This window comes from Takifugu rubripes, chromosome 3 (genome assembly GCF_901000725.2).
Source record: "Takifugu rubripes chromosome 3, fTakRub1.2, whole genome shotgun sequence".
Taxonomy (NCBI): domain Eukaryota; kingdom Metazoa; phylum Chordata; class Actinopteri; order Tetraodontiformes; family Tetraodontidae; genus Takifugu; species Takifugu rubripes.
The window spans coordinates 15,805,633-15,822,913 of record NC_042287.1 but is presented as its reverse complement, the minus strand read 5'-3'; the positions used below and the strand labels follow the sequence as shown (position 1 = coordinate 15,822,913).

The window sequence follows — 17,281 nt, the reverse complement described above, 5'->3', positions numbered from 1 at the left end:
AAGAACGCTGAGTTAAAGAGCTTGGCAGTCCCACTTGATGAAACAGTGAGGAATGGAGGCGCTTTTAATGAGCATCTCTCCTGTGATGAAGAATGTAAAAAGACACACTGTTAGCTCTTAAAGGGGCAGATACGCTTCGGTTGGCCTGACTGCCTGGAAACAGATGGTTTCGCCGACCTCTTGTTGATGGACTTTGGTCAGCCTGTGCTAAAATGGAGAGTCTCTTCAAGGCTGTTTCAAACGCCGCCCATGCTCTCCGCCTGGAGCTGTCGGTTGGAATCTGAGTTGAATTGATGGCACCATTATCAACAGATAATGACTTGTTGTTTTCCGTTGCTGTTGGGTTACACTCGGCCAGCAGATGGCGCAAGATGCACGTGAGGGGTCAGAGCAGAGGCCTGCAGCAGCTCCAGGGAGATCCACTCGGACAGTGGACGTGCACGTTAAACCGTGACCGCCGCACAGCTGAGCGGCCAAGACAACACTGAAATTCAGTCACGTTTCATTTAACGCCACGGCTTTTGCGAGCGTTCGGTCTCAACACGCGATATCTGGATATGTAAAAAGTAACAAAACTCACAACTGATCAGATTTAACCGGCTTCATCAATCAAACAGCAAATCAACTTCTTTTTTTTTTAACTGACCTGTTTTTTTCAGTTCAGTGGATTTAATTCTTATTCTTTCATCTCAGAGGGAGGCAGAATTGATCCATTTTCATCATTTCCCCCCCCTGATTCATACACTCAGAACCTGTTTCTGAGGCTCGGACTGATGGCCGTCGGTGATGTCATATGTAACTATGATCTGACTAAGTCAAATGAATGTTTTATTTATAGATTAATGCCCCCGCTTCCTTGGTGGAGTCGTAGCCATTTGCAGTCTCTGCAGGTTGTCTTCAATAATTTACCTGAGTTGCTTCGAATGCGCTTGTAGGCCACCGCTCTTCCCGCCTAAATTACTCACGGATCGGCGGGGAGAAACACAAACAGGACCTGAGGCTGATAAGGACTTTGCACGCCTCCCCATTTTATACTCAATGGGCTGGTAATGAAACCAGTTATTTACTTTCACCATTAAACCTGATGTGGGAACATCGGTCAGGCTAAAATCGGAGCGACACCTTACATGAATATCGATGCGCCGCCTCCTGCTCTGCTGAGAATCGACGCTCCGTTGTGGCGATTTCGTCCAGTTGTGCCTCCACGAGAGCGGCTGGCACCGGCGCATGTGGCAGCAGCGGTGACGATCGATGTCGCTCCGCACCGAGAACAGGAGAGCGCAGCAAAGCGTCCTGCTCCCGTGTCCCCGCTCTGTCTGCTGTCTCATTATTCTGCCGCCGTGCTGCTGGAGGACACTGAAGGACAGAGGCGATTGAATTCAAGTGTTGAATATTCCCTGGAAACCAATCAAGAAAAGCCCCAGAATAATAATCCCTGTCCGCTGCCGTGATTCATTGTTATTTTGTTCCATATTTTTCTCTGGCTTTTGACTCACTCAGAAAGAGTAGTTGCAGCATAAAATCAATGTCCCATTAAAATTTAATGAGCAGGAAGGGCTTAATAGTGGTGGAACAGATGCCTGTGCTTTTGATAAGAACTCTTATTCACGAGTACATGGGTGTTATCACCTGCTCTGACCGTATCTGGGCGCAGCCACTAATGGCGGGCTACCGAAAGTGGCGTCTTTTTGGCATCGGTCAGTAAATCTGCTGAAAAGTTAAATTGGTTGAATAAACCGTGGTGCGGGGTTGCTAAATGAGTGACAGGAGGCTCCAATGGAAGCAGGAGATGAATAAAGGTTATATTTAGTCCCAGTACATTGCACTTTCTGCTGCGAGAAGCTAAAAATGTGTCAAAATGAAGACATTAGAAATGAGAGATGACTGGTGGGTTCCTTGTGCTATTGTTTTTATTAATGTTATAATTGCTATTGGCATTAATTGTAGCAGAACATGATAAATCAAAACTCCCCTCAGCAATCATGGCTTAAGATTCTTCACACTCAGCTGGAACAGAGAGACAGACAGATGGAGAGAGAGAGACAGGGAGAGAGAGAGAGACAGACAGGGAGAGAGAGAGGGAGAGAGAGAGGGAGAGAGATTGCAAAAGAAAGTGGAAAATCTTAATCAGTTTTTTTTCTTTGAGGACCATATGGAAGGTTTTGAGCAGCCAACCATATGTTGAAGGCTTTTGTCATGGAAATCATACTTTTTGGCACTTTTTCATTGCGCAGCCAAGCCGGGCACATAAATAAAAGAAGAGGAAAATAAAAAAAAGAAATGTACAGGACATGATCAAATCTTTGAGAATACACAGAGTTGGAAGATTATTTTTTTTTCCCCGTTTGTAACCAACAAATAGCTTTTAAATCCAGACGCTCCCTGATTGATGTGGCCACTCAGACTGGAACTGGTACCTGTGTTTGTCTTTTTTTTGTTTGTTTGTTTGTTTGTTTTATTTAAAAAAAAAAGACTAGATGGATAGAAAAAGGAGCAGTTAAATGTCTACATGCATTGTCATATTATTGCTGTGATGTATTTACAGATCTATTTACAAAAGGGTCAAAGAGGAACAATGTTTCCCTACCTCCTAATCTCAGACACTATCTCTCCGTATTGGTAGAGGACTATTTGCAAAAACTGCCTAGGGTGTGTTTCTAATCCGCCTTTTTAATTAACCCTCTGCTTTTATTCACATTATTGAAAAAAAGAAAACGCCGACCCGGGTTTTTGAGTCTCGCAGGAAAATATCAGCATAGATTCTGGAGCAAATCACAATTTCTCCTTTAGCAACATGCTAAATTGCGCTCTGCCGGTTAATCGGGAGACAGGTGGTCGGTGCGCCCTCATGCCGGGATTCAGCTGGAGCACTTAGACCACCATTGACAGGACGGTGGTGGAACGGGAGGGGAGAGGACGGGGTAACAGGGCAGAAACTCCTCTTTTATCTCTTTTCAGTGCATTATTTTTCTCAGCCTTGCAGAGATGGTGTCATCCATTTGGAATATGCTAATAGCTGACAGCGCATTTGCCTGCTGGTGCTTGACCTTCCCCTTGGAGGTCGCCCACCGACTCAATTACTCTCCCTATCTTCAGTCTGTCTGAAAACACCTGTTATCCACCCACACTCCGCCACCCTCCGCCAATCCCACTTCAGCACATCGCATCCTCGCCGCATCTGTTTGGGAGCAGCGGGGATGGGGCGAGGAGGTCTGAACGGGGGAGGAAGGGGGGATGGGGAGGGTGCATCACAGGGTGTCATCTTTGTTACCACGATCTTCCAGGTAACCGCAGCGTTTTCACACATCAAGTCGTGTTATTGTACAAGTCACCTCCACGTTATTAACTGTAATACTGCTGTAAAACATCTCGCCGAGCAAATCAGCTGCCAGGAGAGTCGTTTCTTATTAACCTGGTTGACTTTTATTACGTAATAACAGCAAATTAATACCAATGATGACTAACGGGGAAATCAGCAGCCTTTTCCAGTCGAATTAATATTTCTTTTGTTTCCCGGCGTTGGACTTTATTGCTCTACCGCGCCGTTTGACTCCGACGTTATTTGGCTCTCTCGTTTCAACACGGCCGGCGTTGGTGCGCGCACGCTTATTTATTGCCAGAGATTTGAAGGAGGAATCTGGGCGAAGACGGTGGGAACTGGCGGGCTTTTGGGAAACAGCACGAGGATGTTTCGTTCTCATTGTTTCTTTTTATTGCCCTAAATCGACTGAAAACAGGACCGCCATGATTGTTACACATGTCAACTGCTCTGTCAGTGTTAATTATTGCCATGACAAAGAAAATAACTCGCTGCGTTGAAGCCTAGCGCTGGCGCTGTACATTGTTCCTCTTTAAAAACTAAGTCCCGCGGACCCTCTACAGTTTTCATGCATATAAACATTTTCTTTGAAGATCAGCAGCATCTTACAAGGTCAATGGATGTTCAAATTTTTTTTTTTTAAATTAGAAACAATAAATAAATACATGATAATCAACGAATCGGCAGGTGCCCAATAAATACAACCAAATAAATAAATAAATAGATAAATAGGCTGATAAATAAAGTATTTACATGATAAATCGATGGGGGTGCATCTTAACTGCGGGCCGAGCTTTAAGCCACGTATAAAACAGACAAACGGAATCATTTGTCACTTTTGTAACTGGGGGGGTGAGAGTCCATATGTTCACTCTGAGGTAACACTGGTGGCCGGGGGAGGGGGGCTCTGAGAGAGGGGACAATGCACCATAAAGGCAGCAGTTTCTGCCAGCCGCCATGTTGGAGGAAGAACAAGTTTTCATTGCTATAGTCAGGTTGGCCACACATGGCGCCTGTAGCGGCAGATGATTTGGTCGGGCTCCCAGCGTTTCAGTCCGGGCGAGACTGGGAATCTGGAGTGTGAAAACCTGTTCAACAGGCCTACGAAAACACGTTAAAACCGCGGCGACCTACGGCCCGCCACTCGCTCAAATGACCGTCTGCTTACCCGCAGTTGCAGAGATGCGTTTCATCGACGAGGGATAATAAGCACAAAAATAACTTTAGAAAAATCAAATAGAAAAATAACATCCCTTAAATCGAAACATTGGTGTGGAAAAAAGGGGTTTGCCTTACATTTTAAAATCCCTTTTTTTTTTTCTTTTTTTTTGCAAATACTGTCATAGTTCACATTTTCATAAAAAGTTCTTGTTGGCAGTTGCAAAAGAATTCAATTCTTAGCAAATAAAAAGCAGCATAAAAATACAAGAGGTCATTTTGTCTCTAAAAAAACAAAAGAACACTGTTAGTCCCTTTTTCTTTTTTTTTTCTTTTTCTCATTACTATTTGCTATAAAATATCAAGAATCTAAATATTATTACTATTGATATCAATATTATTATAGTCATTGATAAAAATTCACATGCCAGGCCTCATATATAATTATGTGTGAGTCTGTGTACATGTTTGTGTGTGTGTGAGTGTGTGTGATTGTGTGTGAGTGAGTGTGTGTTCACATGTGCAAGCACATGTTGTTTAACTACCACTACCATCTACAGTCTCTATTTGGAGGGGTGGGGGAGGGGGGTGTTTGATTGTATGTTTCTGTGGACGATTAGCTACTGTGCGGGGAAATAATCCAGCATCTTTTGAAATTGTCTTTGCCGTTTTCGTTGACAGTTTCTTCACGTAATCTCAGTGAAAATATTGCTTTCTAAAAAAAGGGAAGGAAAAAAAGGCATGGAGGGCAGAGTGGACGGGTTATCGGGTGGGAACCTGCGTCGCGGGTTTTCGGGATCTCCGCCCCGCTCCCCGCGCTCACTTCTCCGATCCGGAGTCGTCTTCGTCCCCAGACCCCTTGAAGCACGCCGACTCGTAGTGCTTGTTCAGGTAGGACTTGAGAGCGAAGGTCTTATTGCAGCGCTTGCATCGGTAGTGCTTGAAGGCAGAGTGTGTTTGCATGTGGGCGCGGAGGTTTGAACGGTCAGCGAAGGCTTTGCCACAGTGTGCGCAGGCGAAGGGCTTCTCACCCGTGTGCGAGCGCATGTGGCCTTGCAGGAGCCACGGGCGGCTGAAGGCCTTGCTGCACACGTCACACTTGTGCTTGAGGTCGTGGGTGAGGATGTGCATGGCCAGCGCGGGCATGGACACATACACTTTGTTACAGGTGGGACACTTGCGGGCCATCTTGCTGTCCAGGCTGCGGTGCGTCTGCTTGTGTCTGCTGAGGTTGGAGGATGTGGCGTACGTCTTCCCGCACTCGTTGCAGGTGTGGCGGGCGCCGCTGGCCCTCTCCTGGCTGGTGGCGCTGCTGCTCGTGGGGCTCCTCCCGTGACTCTGGCCTTCGCTCTTCCGCCTGGAGCGCCCGTCGGAGATGAAGAAGGCATCCATGGTGTAACCCTCGGCCAAGGCCTCCGATTCACCACTGTAGAAGCCGCTGGCTGTCATGCCAGACTGGGGGCTGTCGGGGTGCTTCAGGTCGGGGTCGCAGTACTCCTCCCCGCTGCTCACTTGGGTGTAGAGCGGGTCCGACACCGGCGACGCCAGCTTGTGCTCCATCTTCTTCTCCTCCTGGTATACAGATGGCGTGATGTAATCCTGAATGTAGCCTGAGTGAGAGACACACGCAAACACAGTTGGCCAGAGGTTGTGATGGATGAGGACACGGTGACATGCGGGCGATTATGCGATTATCTTGTTGGATGATTGCCGTTTATGAAATGGCGGGAGAATTACCGGCAGCGCGGACCTAATTGCATTTTTTTTCTCCCCCCTCCTTTCCGAGAGCTCACAGGTTAAACGTGCAATAGTGCAGCGATGCGGGGAAACAGGATGTGCTTAGACTGCAGCTTTGCAGGATCAACCTGAGACAATATCTCATCACAGCAGCCTCCCCGTGTAAGAAGATACTGATTAAAGCCTCGTTGAATAACGTATTGATTAGACCTGAGGTTTATCACATCTGCTTCTGGAACTCCAGACCGAAGTATTTACCTCGTGTGCAATTATTCGGGTTTTTTTGAACGCGCAAAAGTGCATTTTTATTATTTATTTTGCTGTGTTTTGAAGAGGTAACCTTGTTATAGAGCCACTTAAACACCCTGGTGGGGGTTTTTTTTACGCGGCTGCGCCTTAAGGAGCGAGCTAACGTGACGCCAACAAATCACGCTGAACGCACACAGCATGACTTCACTGAAGTGTGTCCTTGTTGGCGTCTCGTTTCCACAGCTGCCAGAGAATTTCAAAGGCCTGCTGCACATTCAGCGTAATCTGTGAATCTGCGGAGCCCGTCGAGCATTAAATTCATCTCACCTGAGTACTGGACTCAGGCAGGCACCAAATGGGTGTTTTGTTTTTTTGGGTTCTTTTTAAAAATCCTTTTTCTGGATCAAATAGTGCATCACAGCAGGGGAAAAAGGCCATTCCTAAGCACTGTGTGCAGCTAACGGTGGAAATTAGTTATTGACTGCTTTTTAATGAAATTCAAAGTTTAGGACTGATCAATAGGCCATCATATGTAAAATAGTGCAGCTGTTGGACTGGGCCAGGCCGGCGCCCCATAGAAACGGTACCGGGAACAGATAAAGTATCTGTGACACGCAATAATAGTTTATTGAACGCAGCGAGCCCGAGACCTGATAATGGCAGCCGTGGCATCAGATGCATTGTTGGTGAAGAGGGGTCACCTGTCTGTGGAGGAGCGCACGCTGAAGTGCCTTCAAGTAACAGGCCATTAAGAAATCAGCTGAAGTGCTCTCTCTATAGAATCTCCTCTCCCCCGGGGCCCCGCTCGTGCACCTGTTTAGTCAAAGGCACGGCCCCCGACACGCAGGGACGGGAACCCACATGGCCCGGACACGCGTTATCGTCCTGCACCTCAGATCCGCTCGTCGGCGTCAAAGCTCTATTCCTTCATATACGTTGGTCGCTACACACGTGCGTCAAGCTAATCCTCCCCCGCCATCAAAACAAGGAGTCTGCATTGATGTAAAGAGAGCAGCTTTCTGTGTTTGTGTTTGCCAAGGTCAGAACCAGAGCTCATCCTTCAGGTCCTGCGCCGTATCATCCTCTGCGGCTCATAGAGTCATTCCTCTAATGCAAAGTAAGCATGTAATTAATGGACCCTCTCAGCCGGCCCTCTTTGTTGTTCGACAGACACTCAAGTCAAACGTCTCCACAATGGGAGGAAGAGGAATTCTGCTGGCGCGGCAGAAGTGCTGATGTTAGGTGTTTCGGCGACGCTCCTTTCTTTCATTCGCAGGTCTTTTTGAATTTTGGAGTGGGCACGAAAAGGACGGTTCCTTTGTGCCTTTTGTCAACGCCGATGTCGTGCTTGTTCTTTTTTTTTTTTTTTTTTTTCTTAAGCATGCTGCTTATTTTCCACGCTGTTGAATAAAAGGTTTAGGGACAATGGTGAACAACAGCGGTTAAACAAACGGGTCCTGTCGTGGGGACGCTACGTAAAAAAATGTGTGAAATCTCAGAATTTATTGCTTTCGTAGTTATTTTTATTTAGAGTCCCGTGTTTGGGGTTTTTTTCCTTCTGAATAACAGGTGGTCCCAACACTAAAGTGTGCACGGCAAGGCCGCCCTCGCTGCGAAAGCATCCTCAGAACACCACAACAAAGGCGCACATATGGCCCTTTAAACGTGGCCACAAAATGGAAGCAGAGAGCTTAAAAGGGACGGCGAGAGTGAAGGTCGCCTCTGAGCTCTGACGGGAGCTTATGTGGCCCGACCGCGTGCTGACCACGGCGCAGCTATGCGCCTTTCTTCGTGTTTACTGTACAACCGCTGTCACGTGATGGAGCCTCGCCGCTGCTCCCAGCATTTTCCTCTCTTTCTTTCCTCCCCTGCTTTCCCCCCGGCCCGGCTCCCCGCCTCCCTGCCGGCCGCACTGTGCAGTGTTTTGACGTCTCTTGTGGCGACGATAGGCCCGAACGGCTGAAACTCTAACCCCTGCTAGTTTCCAAATGCCCGGAAGGAAGAGAAAAATGTAGTGGAGCGGTGGGGGTGGGGAGACTGTACGCTCTATTTGGACGAGAAGAGGGGGGCAAGGGAGGATCGGACCATGATGGGAACTCAAGGACAATAACAGCTAAGGACAAACGTATCATCCGATACTCATCTCTTGTATTCATGAATTTTTTAGTCCACATGATGGCCAGAAATAGAGTGCGGATGCGTGTTCTGCCAGCCCAGAGTTGGTGGAGTCGCAGATATATGTAACTGGAGCACCTCGCTGCTATACGCATATTTTGGTGCCTATTTACATAAGCCGATCCGCGGTTGTGACCTGAATTCTGTCCGTCCTTTCACTGGAGTCAAAAAACAAAAAGTCCCGGAACGGGGTGATGGGGGTGGGGTGCCTCGGCGGGGGGATGATTTATAATATTGATGACAGAAGCCGCTGGATGCATTTGTGTTATCACTCGAGTTAAACAACATGCGTTAATACTTGAGCGTTTGAGTGGCTAAACTGAGTCTATAATCTCCGCCAGCTGAAAACAAAAGAGGATTTTATCCGTGCGGACGGCCGGAATCAGCGGCGGAGCAATCTACAGGCGAGAGCGCTACAACATCTTTAACTAGAGCGGAGCAGACTGGAGGCATGTTTAACTCACCATTCTCGCTGAGACGGACCCCCAGGCTGGTCACCGAGTCTGTGATGGAGCGTGCAAAAGTGAAGGAGTCGTCCAGGTGGTGGTGGTGATTGGAGGTGGTCACGTTGGACGAAGAAAAATCATCCAGCTTGATCTTCTTCACTAAAAATGAGCGGGGCATGTTTCAGTGGGTGAAAACACAGAGCCGAGAAAAACACATGAGAGACGAGACCCTCGGAGGAAGCACGCGAACAAACGGAGCCGGCTTGTACTGTAATCCTTTCGGTTGATGCGAAGATGACGACGACGACCCAAATAAGAAGAAGAAGGAAAAAAAAACCATGAGATAAGGGGGAAAAAATGGAAACCAGTGGAGAAGGAGGCTGACAGCGGTGCTGTGCGGTACTCTCTGGCTCCCCCAGCTTTCCCTGGCAAAATAAAAAAAAATAAAAAATTAAAGTGATCCTGTTCAGCACTGGATAGCTCCTGTGATGCAGCAGGCTTAAGGGACCAGTGAGGAAGAGAAGAGATGGAGACAGACAGACAGAGAGAGAGGAGGGAGAGAGAGACTGTCAGACTAGCTGAGATCAGCAATCACGCCAGCCTTTATATGGGGCACAGGCAGTGGAAGATCAGGTGGTGCTGCGAAATGGAGCTGCTTAGCTTTAATCCATCAAATGTCCCCGGGGACACACATCAAATTACTACTGAACCGTCTGTGCATTCGCACACAGACAGAGGAGAAAGAACACAGCCAGACCCCCACTGCCCCCACTGCTGCTGCTCCCCCACCCCCCCCCCACTTCTCCCCTCCCCTTTCCTCTTTCACCCCGCTTATGCTCCGTGCTCGGAGGAGGAGTAAAGGAGGAGGGCAGACAATGGAGATGTGGATGAGAGCACACCGAGTGTCCTGTCCCCCATTGTTTTCAGATGAAGTGGCACAGTTTATGTTTGCCTTGTTCTGGCTCTGCCTCCCTCGTGTCGTCTCTGTTACCTCAAACGGCCTCAGATCTTCGCCTCCCTCGACCGTGCTCGCCGCCCCGCGCTACGCCGGAGGTTGTCCGAGCATCTGGGACCACTGGATCCGCTTCCCCGAAGGCGCACTGGATTCCAGCACTGTTGGCGCGGCGGCACTGCGCCGCTCAGCTCGCCGCCCCCCCCCACCCCCCCTCGCTGGCTGCTGCACAGATGTGCATCCTGCCATGCGTGGCAGCGAATTACCTGATTAATTAATTACATTCTTTTTATTAGGGTGAAATGCAGAATTACACCCGCGCCTGCTGAACTGCGCCGATGCTTCGCGGGCTCACTCATTAGCTCACGCTTTGATGTTTCCTGCCACATAAATATCCCTAAAGATGAAACACGCAGACCGGTTTCGTGCAGCAAACTGTCCGCTTTCACCAACAGGAAACACTTGTGACTCGTCAAGTCTCTTAAAATTCGACTCTAATTGTTTCAGATCACGTGTTGGATTACAACAAATGTTGTATTTTAAGCTACTATGGATCCACGCAGACGTTCAGGAGGTCCCCCTCACGTGGGTCATTTTAAATCACCTCGGCCTCTCTAACAGTGACCCTGCAGCTCGTGGCAGATTTCACAGGGGTGAGGGATGGGGGGGGGTTAAATCATGGAGGTTAGGATTTATCACACGTACGCGGGTGTACATTACGCAGGTTCAGAGCCGAGCGCGGCGTGCAGAGGACGAGGAAAGGTCAGAAGAAGCGATCATCCCGAGAAATAACGACCTGCAGTTTGTGTGTGTGTGTGGGGGGGGGGGGGGGGGTTCACCACAAAAGCTGTTTTATGCGTCGCAGGCTGGCGTTCACGCGAGCAGCCAACAAGTGTCTGCAGACAGGAAGAAAAACCTGATTAATGTGCCAGATTTAACGAGTTGTGAGGAAACATTTAGGTAGCCGTGTCATATTTAAAGTTCAGGCTGTAATTTACTTTGATTAAACTCCTTTAATGGAGGGTTGGTTTGGGAGTAAACGTCATGTTTTTGTGTTGGTCTGAATAGTAACAGAGGACATGCTGTTAAACACCCAGAGAGGTGGGGGGGGGGGGGGGGGGGGGGGGGTGTACCTCCTGCCATTATATAATATTTAAGTCATAAATGAAAGAGAGCAACAAGTCCGTCTGTGGAAAGAGACGAGGCTTTTCTCAGGAAACTTCAGCAGGAAACCCGTTTGAACAATTGTTTCCTTCTCCCCCCTCAGCTCCCGTCCACTTACGGTCCCCAGACTCCCTCTGACATGTGGTCATTGCCTCAGGACGTTACCATAGCGACAGACCCCCTCGGGCTCGGAGACTGGTTTTTCCTCCTCCCTCTCTCTCTGCTCAGTGGTGCTGGAGTGGGAGGAGCGGTCCGGCTCTGCTGGGATAGTTCGGAGGCCGTGATTCCATCAGCCTCATTAACATCCTGCATGGCCCTCCAGGGTTATGGAGATGACCTGGCCGGGCGAGATGAATGAAGTCAATCTAGTTGATTTGTTACTCCGCCGCCACCGTCGGGCCATCTGCAGGAACATTTATTAGGCCCCGTCTTTATTTACAGAGGCGTGAAGTCGGTTTAATCATCTGGCTTCCAGCAAACCGACTAAAAGAATTACCAAGCCCGAAAATGTGAGTCTGACATATTAAAGCTGAAACTTAAGCGTCTCATACTTGGCACTGCTTATATAACGTCACTTTAAGCTCGCCGGGCTAGGTGAGGAGAAGCTAAGAGTCCATTAAGCGTAGCCATCTATAATTCACCTTGCTCTCGCTCACTGGGTCATTTCAACGAGGCTCTTTTCTTTCTTTTTTTTTTTTTTTTTGAGCCGTTACAACACCAGACTTTCACGCTTTTTTGCAAAAAAAAACGCTGCTGATTAAACTGTTAAAAATAGAACACAAATGCGTATTGCGCAACAAGTATGTTTTAAACAGGAAGTCTTGAAAAGGAGGTGGGGTTTTATGCCGTAGCGTCTTTTTTTTTTATTGATTGATTTAAATTCAGGAGAAGGTCATGAAAGCGATATTTCAGATTTACTGGGGATTCTCAGTGGGACGGGGGGGCCTGAATGGACCTGAAACCCCTCCCCAGCAGCGCTGCGTCCAACGTGTTTGGCAGACAGCTCAGTGTATTGCTCATGCCCTATTTGGCTTGTGTCTGCCTGTTGTCCTGCATGCATATCGGAGTGTGTGTGCATGTTGTTGTCCATGGGCAACTGTTCAGTAAATAGGGCAATTAAGTGTGAAAAGCAGAAAGGAGCTAGCATGTTCCTATCTCTTTGGTGGGGGGAGATAATTTATGCTAATAACATCTCTACCGCTCAAGCTGCCCAAAAATGATAGCAGACCCTTTTGGCTTCAGAAGAATCTTTTCATCCTCTTGGAGGGGGGAAAAAAAAGTGGTTTCTCAACACCTTGCAAATAAGACAGCTGTGTGGCAGTGAATGAACCCCCCCACCCCACCCCCACCCCCCTTAGCCTTTCATCTGCAGATGATAATCTTTTCTCCTTTACTGTCTTGTATGGTGCATGTTTGTTCCTCATTTAGCCTGTGGAATACTTGAAACCTAGTTTCCCCTCCGTCTCTCCCTGCTCTGTCTGGAACCCCCCCCCCCCCAAAAAAACCCTGCACACAATCTATCATCATTTCTCCTTCAGCAGCCATCATAGGGCCGAGTCCCATATGTGAATGAATTACTGTAAATAGTATCCTATGCATGAGCGATGCTTCTTAATAACACTTAAAGCTCTGTATGCCGTTCATGCAGCATAAATTCCTCCATCATGCTGAGGAGCCCAGAGGGTTTGGGGGGCTGAGGAGAGCAGAGGCCACCGTGGCAGTTCAATAAATAACCCCAGTGAAAGTGGGGGCAATAAACCATATGAAATCTCTACCAGCCTCTCCTAATCGTGCTCAGCAAGGAGCTCTGGTGTCAGCCGCTAAGAACAAATGTGTCAGCCGCCGAGGCTCGGATAATTCCTTTTGTGCATCAGCCCAATAAAGCAAAACAAAATGTGGTTTCAGATGTTCCGGCCCTGAATTGGGGTTTGACGTTTTCTTTGAGTGCCTTTTCTCTTCCCTTCTGATCGGTGAAGGGATGGTAACAATCTCTGGTGTTTACAACAAATTTGAAGCTCATAAAAGGTAGCTTAATTTAGCTCCACGTCTCCCTGCGTGTGGCAGGCGAGTCTGGCTCCGCGCTGTACGTTAGCTTGGCTGGCTCCCCATCAAAGACATAAAAATGAAGCTGATTGCATGCATTACCTCTCCAAATGAGTTCCAGTGTTCTTTAATGCGGAGCTGGGAGGTTAGCACTTCTGTTCCTGAAGCGCCGTTCCGTGGCCGAGAGGCCCCGGAGGACTGTTCTGGGTCTAGTGAAGGTTTTGGACCACACTCGGGAAAGGTCAGAGCAAGGCTAACTCACGTTAGCCTGGTTAGAAGAAAGTTTGCTCCTTTCCGTTTCTTGTTGGGGGTTCCTCCATCCGGAATGCCCAGCGGACGCAGTCGTTTCACTCCAAAACTCCGTCACCCAGTGTTCCCTATTAACCGCTTTAATTTTCCAATGCTGTAATTAAATCTTAAACCATAATGGTCGTCATCACACCTTGCTCTGATGTATCGAGGAATAATTGTTCAGATAATCTTAGTCTAAATTAATTGGGTTAATTAATCACCAGCGTGCCCTCCCCTCCCCTCCCTCCCTCACATAAAGGCATTGTAGGTCTTTTCACATTATGTTCCATCATGAAGGTCAGAGCAGTGGGTAATAGACTGTCGTTTCCAATTTGTACTTCCACGCAAAGGAAGAGCAAATGCATTAGTGAGATGGTATCGGTGTGTTTAAAATTAGACAACAAATGGACAGATTTGCATGCGTGCGGCAGGGACGGGCGCAGCCGCACGCGCGCAAGCAACACAACGGTCACACACCTGATACTAATTTGGAGGCATCACAAAAAGAGCCGCGTCTGACAGCCAGACTGGGATTAATGGGGAAGGGAAGACGGGAGACCGAATTTCCACAAGGCAGCGGCGGAGCGGTGCTCGTACCCTTGTTTTTCCTACCCGAGCATGTCAAAGAGAGAGGTGTGATCAATTTCCACAGGATTAGGCTGCCGAGGGAAAATGATTGCTTTTCCTTATACTTAGCAACAATTTTTCAATTTCCTGTGGTCTTTGTTACTCTCAACATTTTTGCAAATGAGCAAAACAGAGGCAAGCGGCGTCGCTGCTCCGCGAACTTCACCTTGGGACCCAGCGTCATTTGCATATATATTGAGAGCATACGTTTTTGGTTTATAATAGTCACTATTCGGGGGGTGGGGGAGGGGCGGCGGGGGCGGCTGGCAGGCATTCTGTCACCTGTTATGAGGCCCTTGTCCGTGAACATCCCAGAGAGACGAAAGCAGGGCGATAATTACGGCGCTGGGACTAAACTGGTGTTGCTCCCCGCTTTCACACGTCGCTTTTAAACCCGGGGAGGACGTAAAACAAAGACGGACGCGGGACGCGTCTTTGTTTCCCGGCAGCTGGAGATTATTCCGGAGACAAACGCTCCCGATCCCGCAGCGACGGCGGCCTGAGCTCGCCGCGGCGTTGCAGCCCTCGCACCGGCGTCCAGCCCGTTCGGGCCGTATGGGAAGGAGAGGCGCTGCAGAGGGTCACGTGATCACTGACTTTTTCTGCCCCGTTATGGAGATTTGAATCATAATGGTGCGAGGCGCGCACGTGCTCTGACTCACGGTGAGTCTGTTGCCAGAGGACAGACGAGCTCCGCTGCTTCCTCTCCTAATCTGACGACACATATTTAGAGTTTGCTTTAAATCTGTCCCCTCTAATCTGCCTCTGCGTTACTTCCTAATATCCGAGGGAAGATTTACCAAAAACACGGGGCGGCGAAACCCTCCCGCAGAGGAACCGAATGTAATTCAATTAGGGAACGTGTCTCTTATCGGTTCCGTCGGGTACATAAAGTGGAGTAAAGCGTAATGTGAGCGTGCACGTTTGCACACTGATGCATGTGCGCCACGCATCGCTGCCCCTGTGCAGCTTCTCAAAGGCCACGCTGTTGACGATGCAGCTGGCAGGAACGTGGCCGCGGCCGCGAGCGCGTGCACGTTGGCACACTTTCAGAAAGCCCCGGCTCCCAGGTCGCACGTTCCGTAGGCCGTCCCCCCCCGTCTGGCCCGTCCGTCGCGCGGCTGCGCAGGTTTCTGCACGAGGACGTACCTGGACCCCAACGATCCCGCACGTTGATCTGAAACTCTGGGATTCGGCGCCCCGGTTGAAATGAATTCCGTAATTTGCTGATAAATTAACCAGCAAAGACACCTGTCAAAACAGCAGACAGGCTCCCAACAGGCCCATCGTGGAGGGCTGAGTTGGTAATGACAACTCCTCAAGTCTGTCCCCTCCGGCTGAAGGATGGCGGCGCTCCACACTTCTCTTTTTTCTTCCGCCCCATTAGGATAATGCATCAAATAGACATTTTAATTTGAAGTTCATTTTCTCCTCAAGGCTCTGTAAATGTCTGTTAGCGTGCGTGCAGGAAGAGATAACCTTTCTGTTTTGGTGTCCTCGTGGGATGTCCACTGTTGGGGTGTCCCGGTTCCTGGCAGGGTGTAAATGCTGGATATTTTGAGGGGGGGGTGGGGCGGCTTGATTTAAAAACAAAAGAGGAAAAATCCCCGTTCCGTCCCCCCTGCAGCTAGAAAACAGCGAAAAAGCTCACATGACTCATTGATTTTTGCAAACACAACAGAGCGCCGGCGCGGGCGCCTGCTAAAACCTCATCACTCAGCAGTTATATTGGCGTGCACGCCGCAACCTCTGTTTTCAGCCGCGCCTCCGCGACCATAACATGCGTGAAATGAGCAGCGAGGGCCGCCAGCGGTGCCCGGGTCCTCGCAGGGCCCCGACACCTGCCCGCGCTCAGCTGTCCCCGCCACGCTCGACCGCGCGCGGCTAATAAACAGACCTGTCCTTATCAGGGGAACGCCATTAACGGGGGCCCCGCCGCCACCTGAATCCCTCGCCGTGGCGACGGTGAATTACAAGGCAAATGTAACGGCCTCTGCGATATTTCCCCACGCTGGGACGGTGAATTACACCAAAGGCCTGATGTTATTACGCGTCCCCGGGATGCTGACGCCGTGTTTTATGGCGTCTACAGTTAAAACCAGGTCAGTGCTCAAATTGTCACGGTCTTCGCTTCCTTCGCTCCAGTTCTATCTATCATCTTCATTCAGGGGGGGAACAAAGGCGCGGAGCAGCTCGCCGGATTCCCATCAGCCGCCGCTCAGCGCATCCCACATAAATCTGCTCTCCATCATTGTTTGCTAAAGTGGCAACGGCGGCTCGGGTCACTCTTCGGACGGCGAGATGCTGCGGAACGTCGGACCGGGTCTCTCGCCGTGGCGTTTAAAACGGCGACAAATCATTCCGACCCCCCTCTGCTTCTGGGAACGGAAGGATGGGAACGGCACAAATCATCGTGGCACTTTGTTTCTTGTTAGCCGAAGATAAATCTCTGACCTTTGAGTCCAGCACCACAGAACAAACTCGTGATTGGAATTAACTCCTCAGGACGAAGATCGGAAGCTAAAATCGGCTAAAACCCATCGGTGGTTTTTAACTTTCCTGCTCCGATAACGGCTCGAGGTGCAGAAATATGCAACCGTTCAGATCAGAAAAGCCCAAACTTTGTCTACCAGCTGGGAAAAAAACCACATTTCTGAGTTATTAATCGGCAGATTAAAAATCGATCTTGAAGGTTTGTTTTTCTTAATCGTCCAGCAGCGACGAGGCCCAACCTTTGAATTCAGATAAATAAGAAATACGGCTTTTTAAAACACTCGTTCCTGCCCGCCGCCCTTATCAGATGCAGCTTCTGTGCAGTTCACAGGAGAAAAGGGGGGGTCATGTAACCGGAGATAAGCTCCCCGCTCCTGATTATTGAACCCTGGACATTTTCTCTGGCCATATATCTTCCTCCGCCAGGACTCCCGGGGGCTTCGGGACATCCAACACCGCGGGCCAGGTTTTCAGAAGGAGACGGGGACAATGGTACCTGCAGGTCCCTATCCAGGCTGGGGAGACACCACTGGGGCCTCATTGACAAATTGTCCTTGTCTGGCCACATGAGAGAGCGAGGGCTGCGGTAATTGCGTATTTTCCTCCTAATTGCATTTGTAACACGTG

The 17,281-nt window shown here is 49.2% G+C and overlaps 1 protein-coding gene and 1 long non-coding RNA gene across 3 annotated transcripts in view; one reads left to right on the top strand and one right to left on the bottom strand.

The window, feature by feature from the left end:
- LOC115249142 (uncharacterized) overlaps positions 1-17,281 on the top strand; it is a 36,387-nt gene that overhangs the window by 2,310 nt on the left and 16,796 nt on the right. The gene's annotated exons all lie outside the window — the stretch shown is intronic.
- Positions 5,044-9,262, bottom strand: scrt2 (scratch family zinc finger 2). The gene is made up of 2 exons (XM_003963569.3): positions 9,103-9,262; positions 5,044-6,087 (listed from the first exon to the last, which is right to left on the bottom strand). The coding sequence occupies exons 1-2, from the start codon at positions 9,260-9,262 to the stop codon at positions 5,297-5,299; spliced, it is 951 nt and encodes a 316-aa protein (XP_003963618.1). The 3' UTR covers positions 5,044-5,296.

Bases quoted from the DNA above. Each gene is read 5' to 3' on its own strand.
- scrt2 (XM_003963569.3), bottom strand. From the start codon at position 9,262: ATGCCCCGCTCATTTTTAGTGAAGAAGATCAAGCTGGATGATTTTTCT. The intron at 6,088-9,102 runs GTGAGTTAAACA...TCTCTCACTCAG, and splicing joins GGTCCGTCTCAGCGAGAATG to GCTACATTCAGGATTACATC.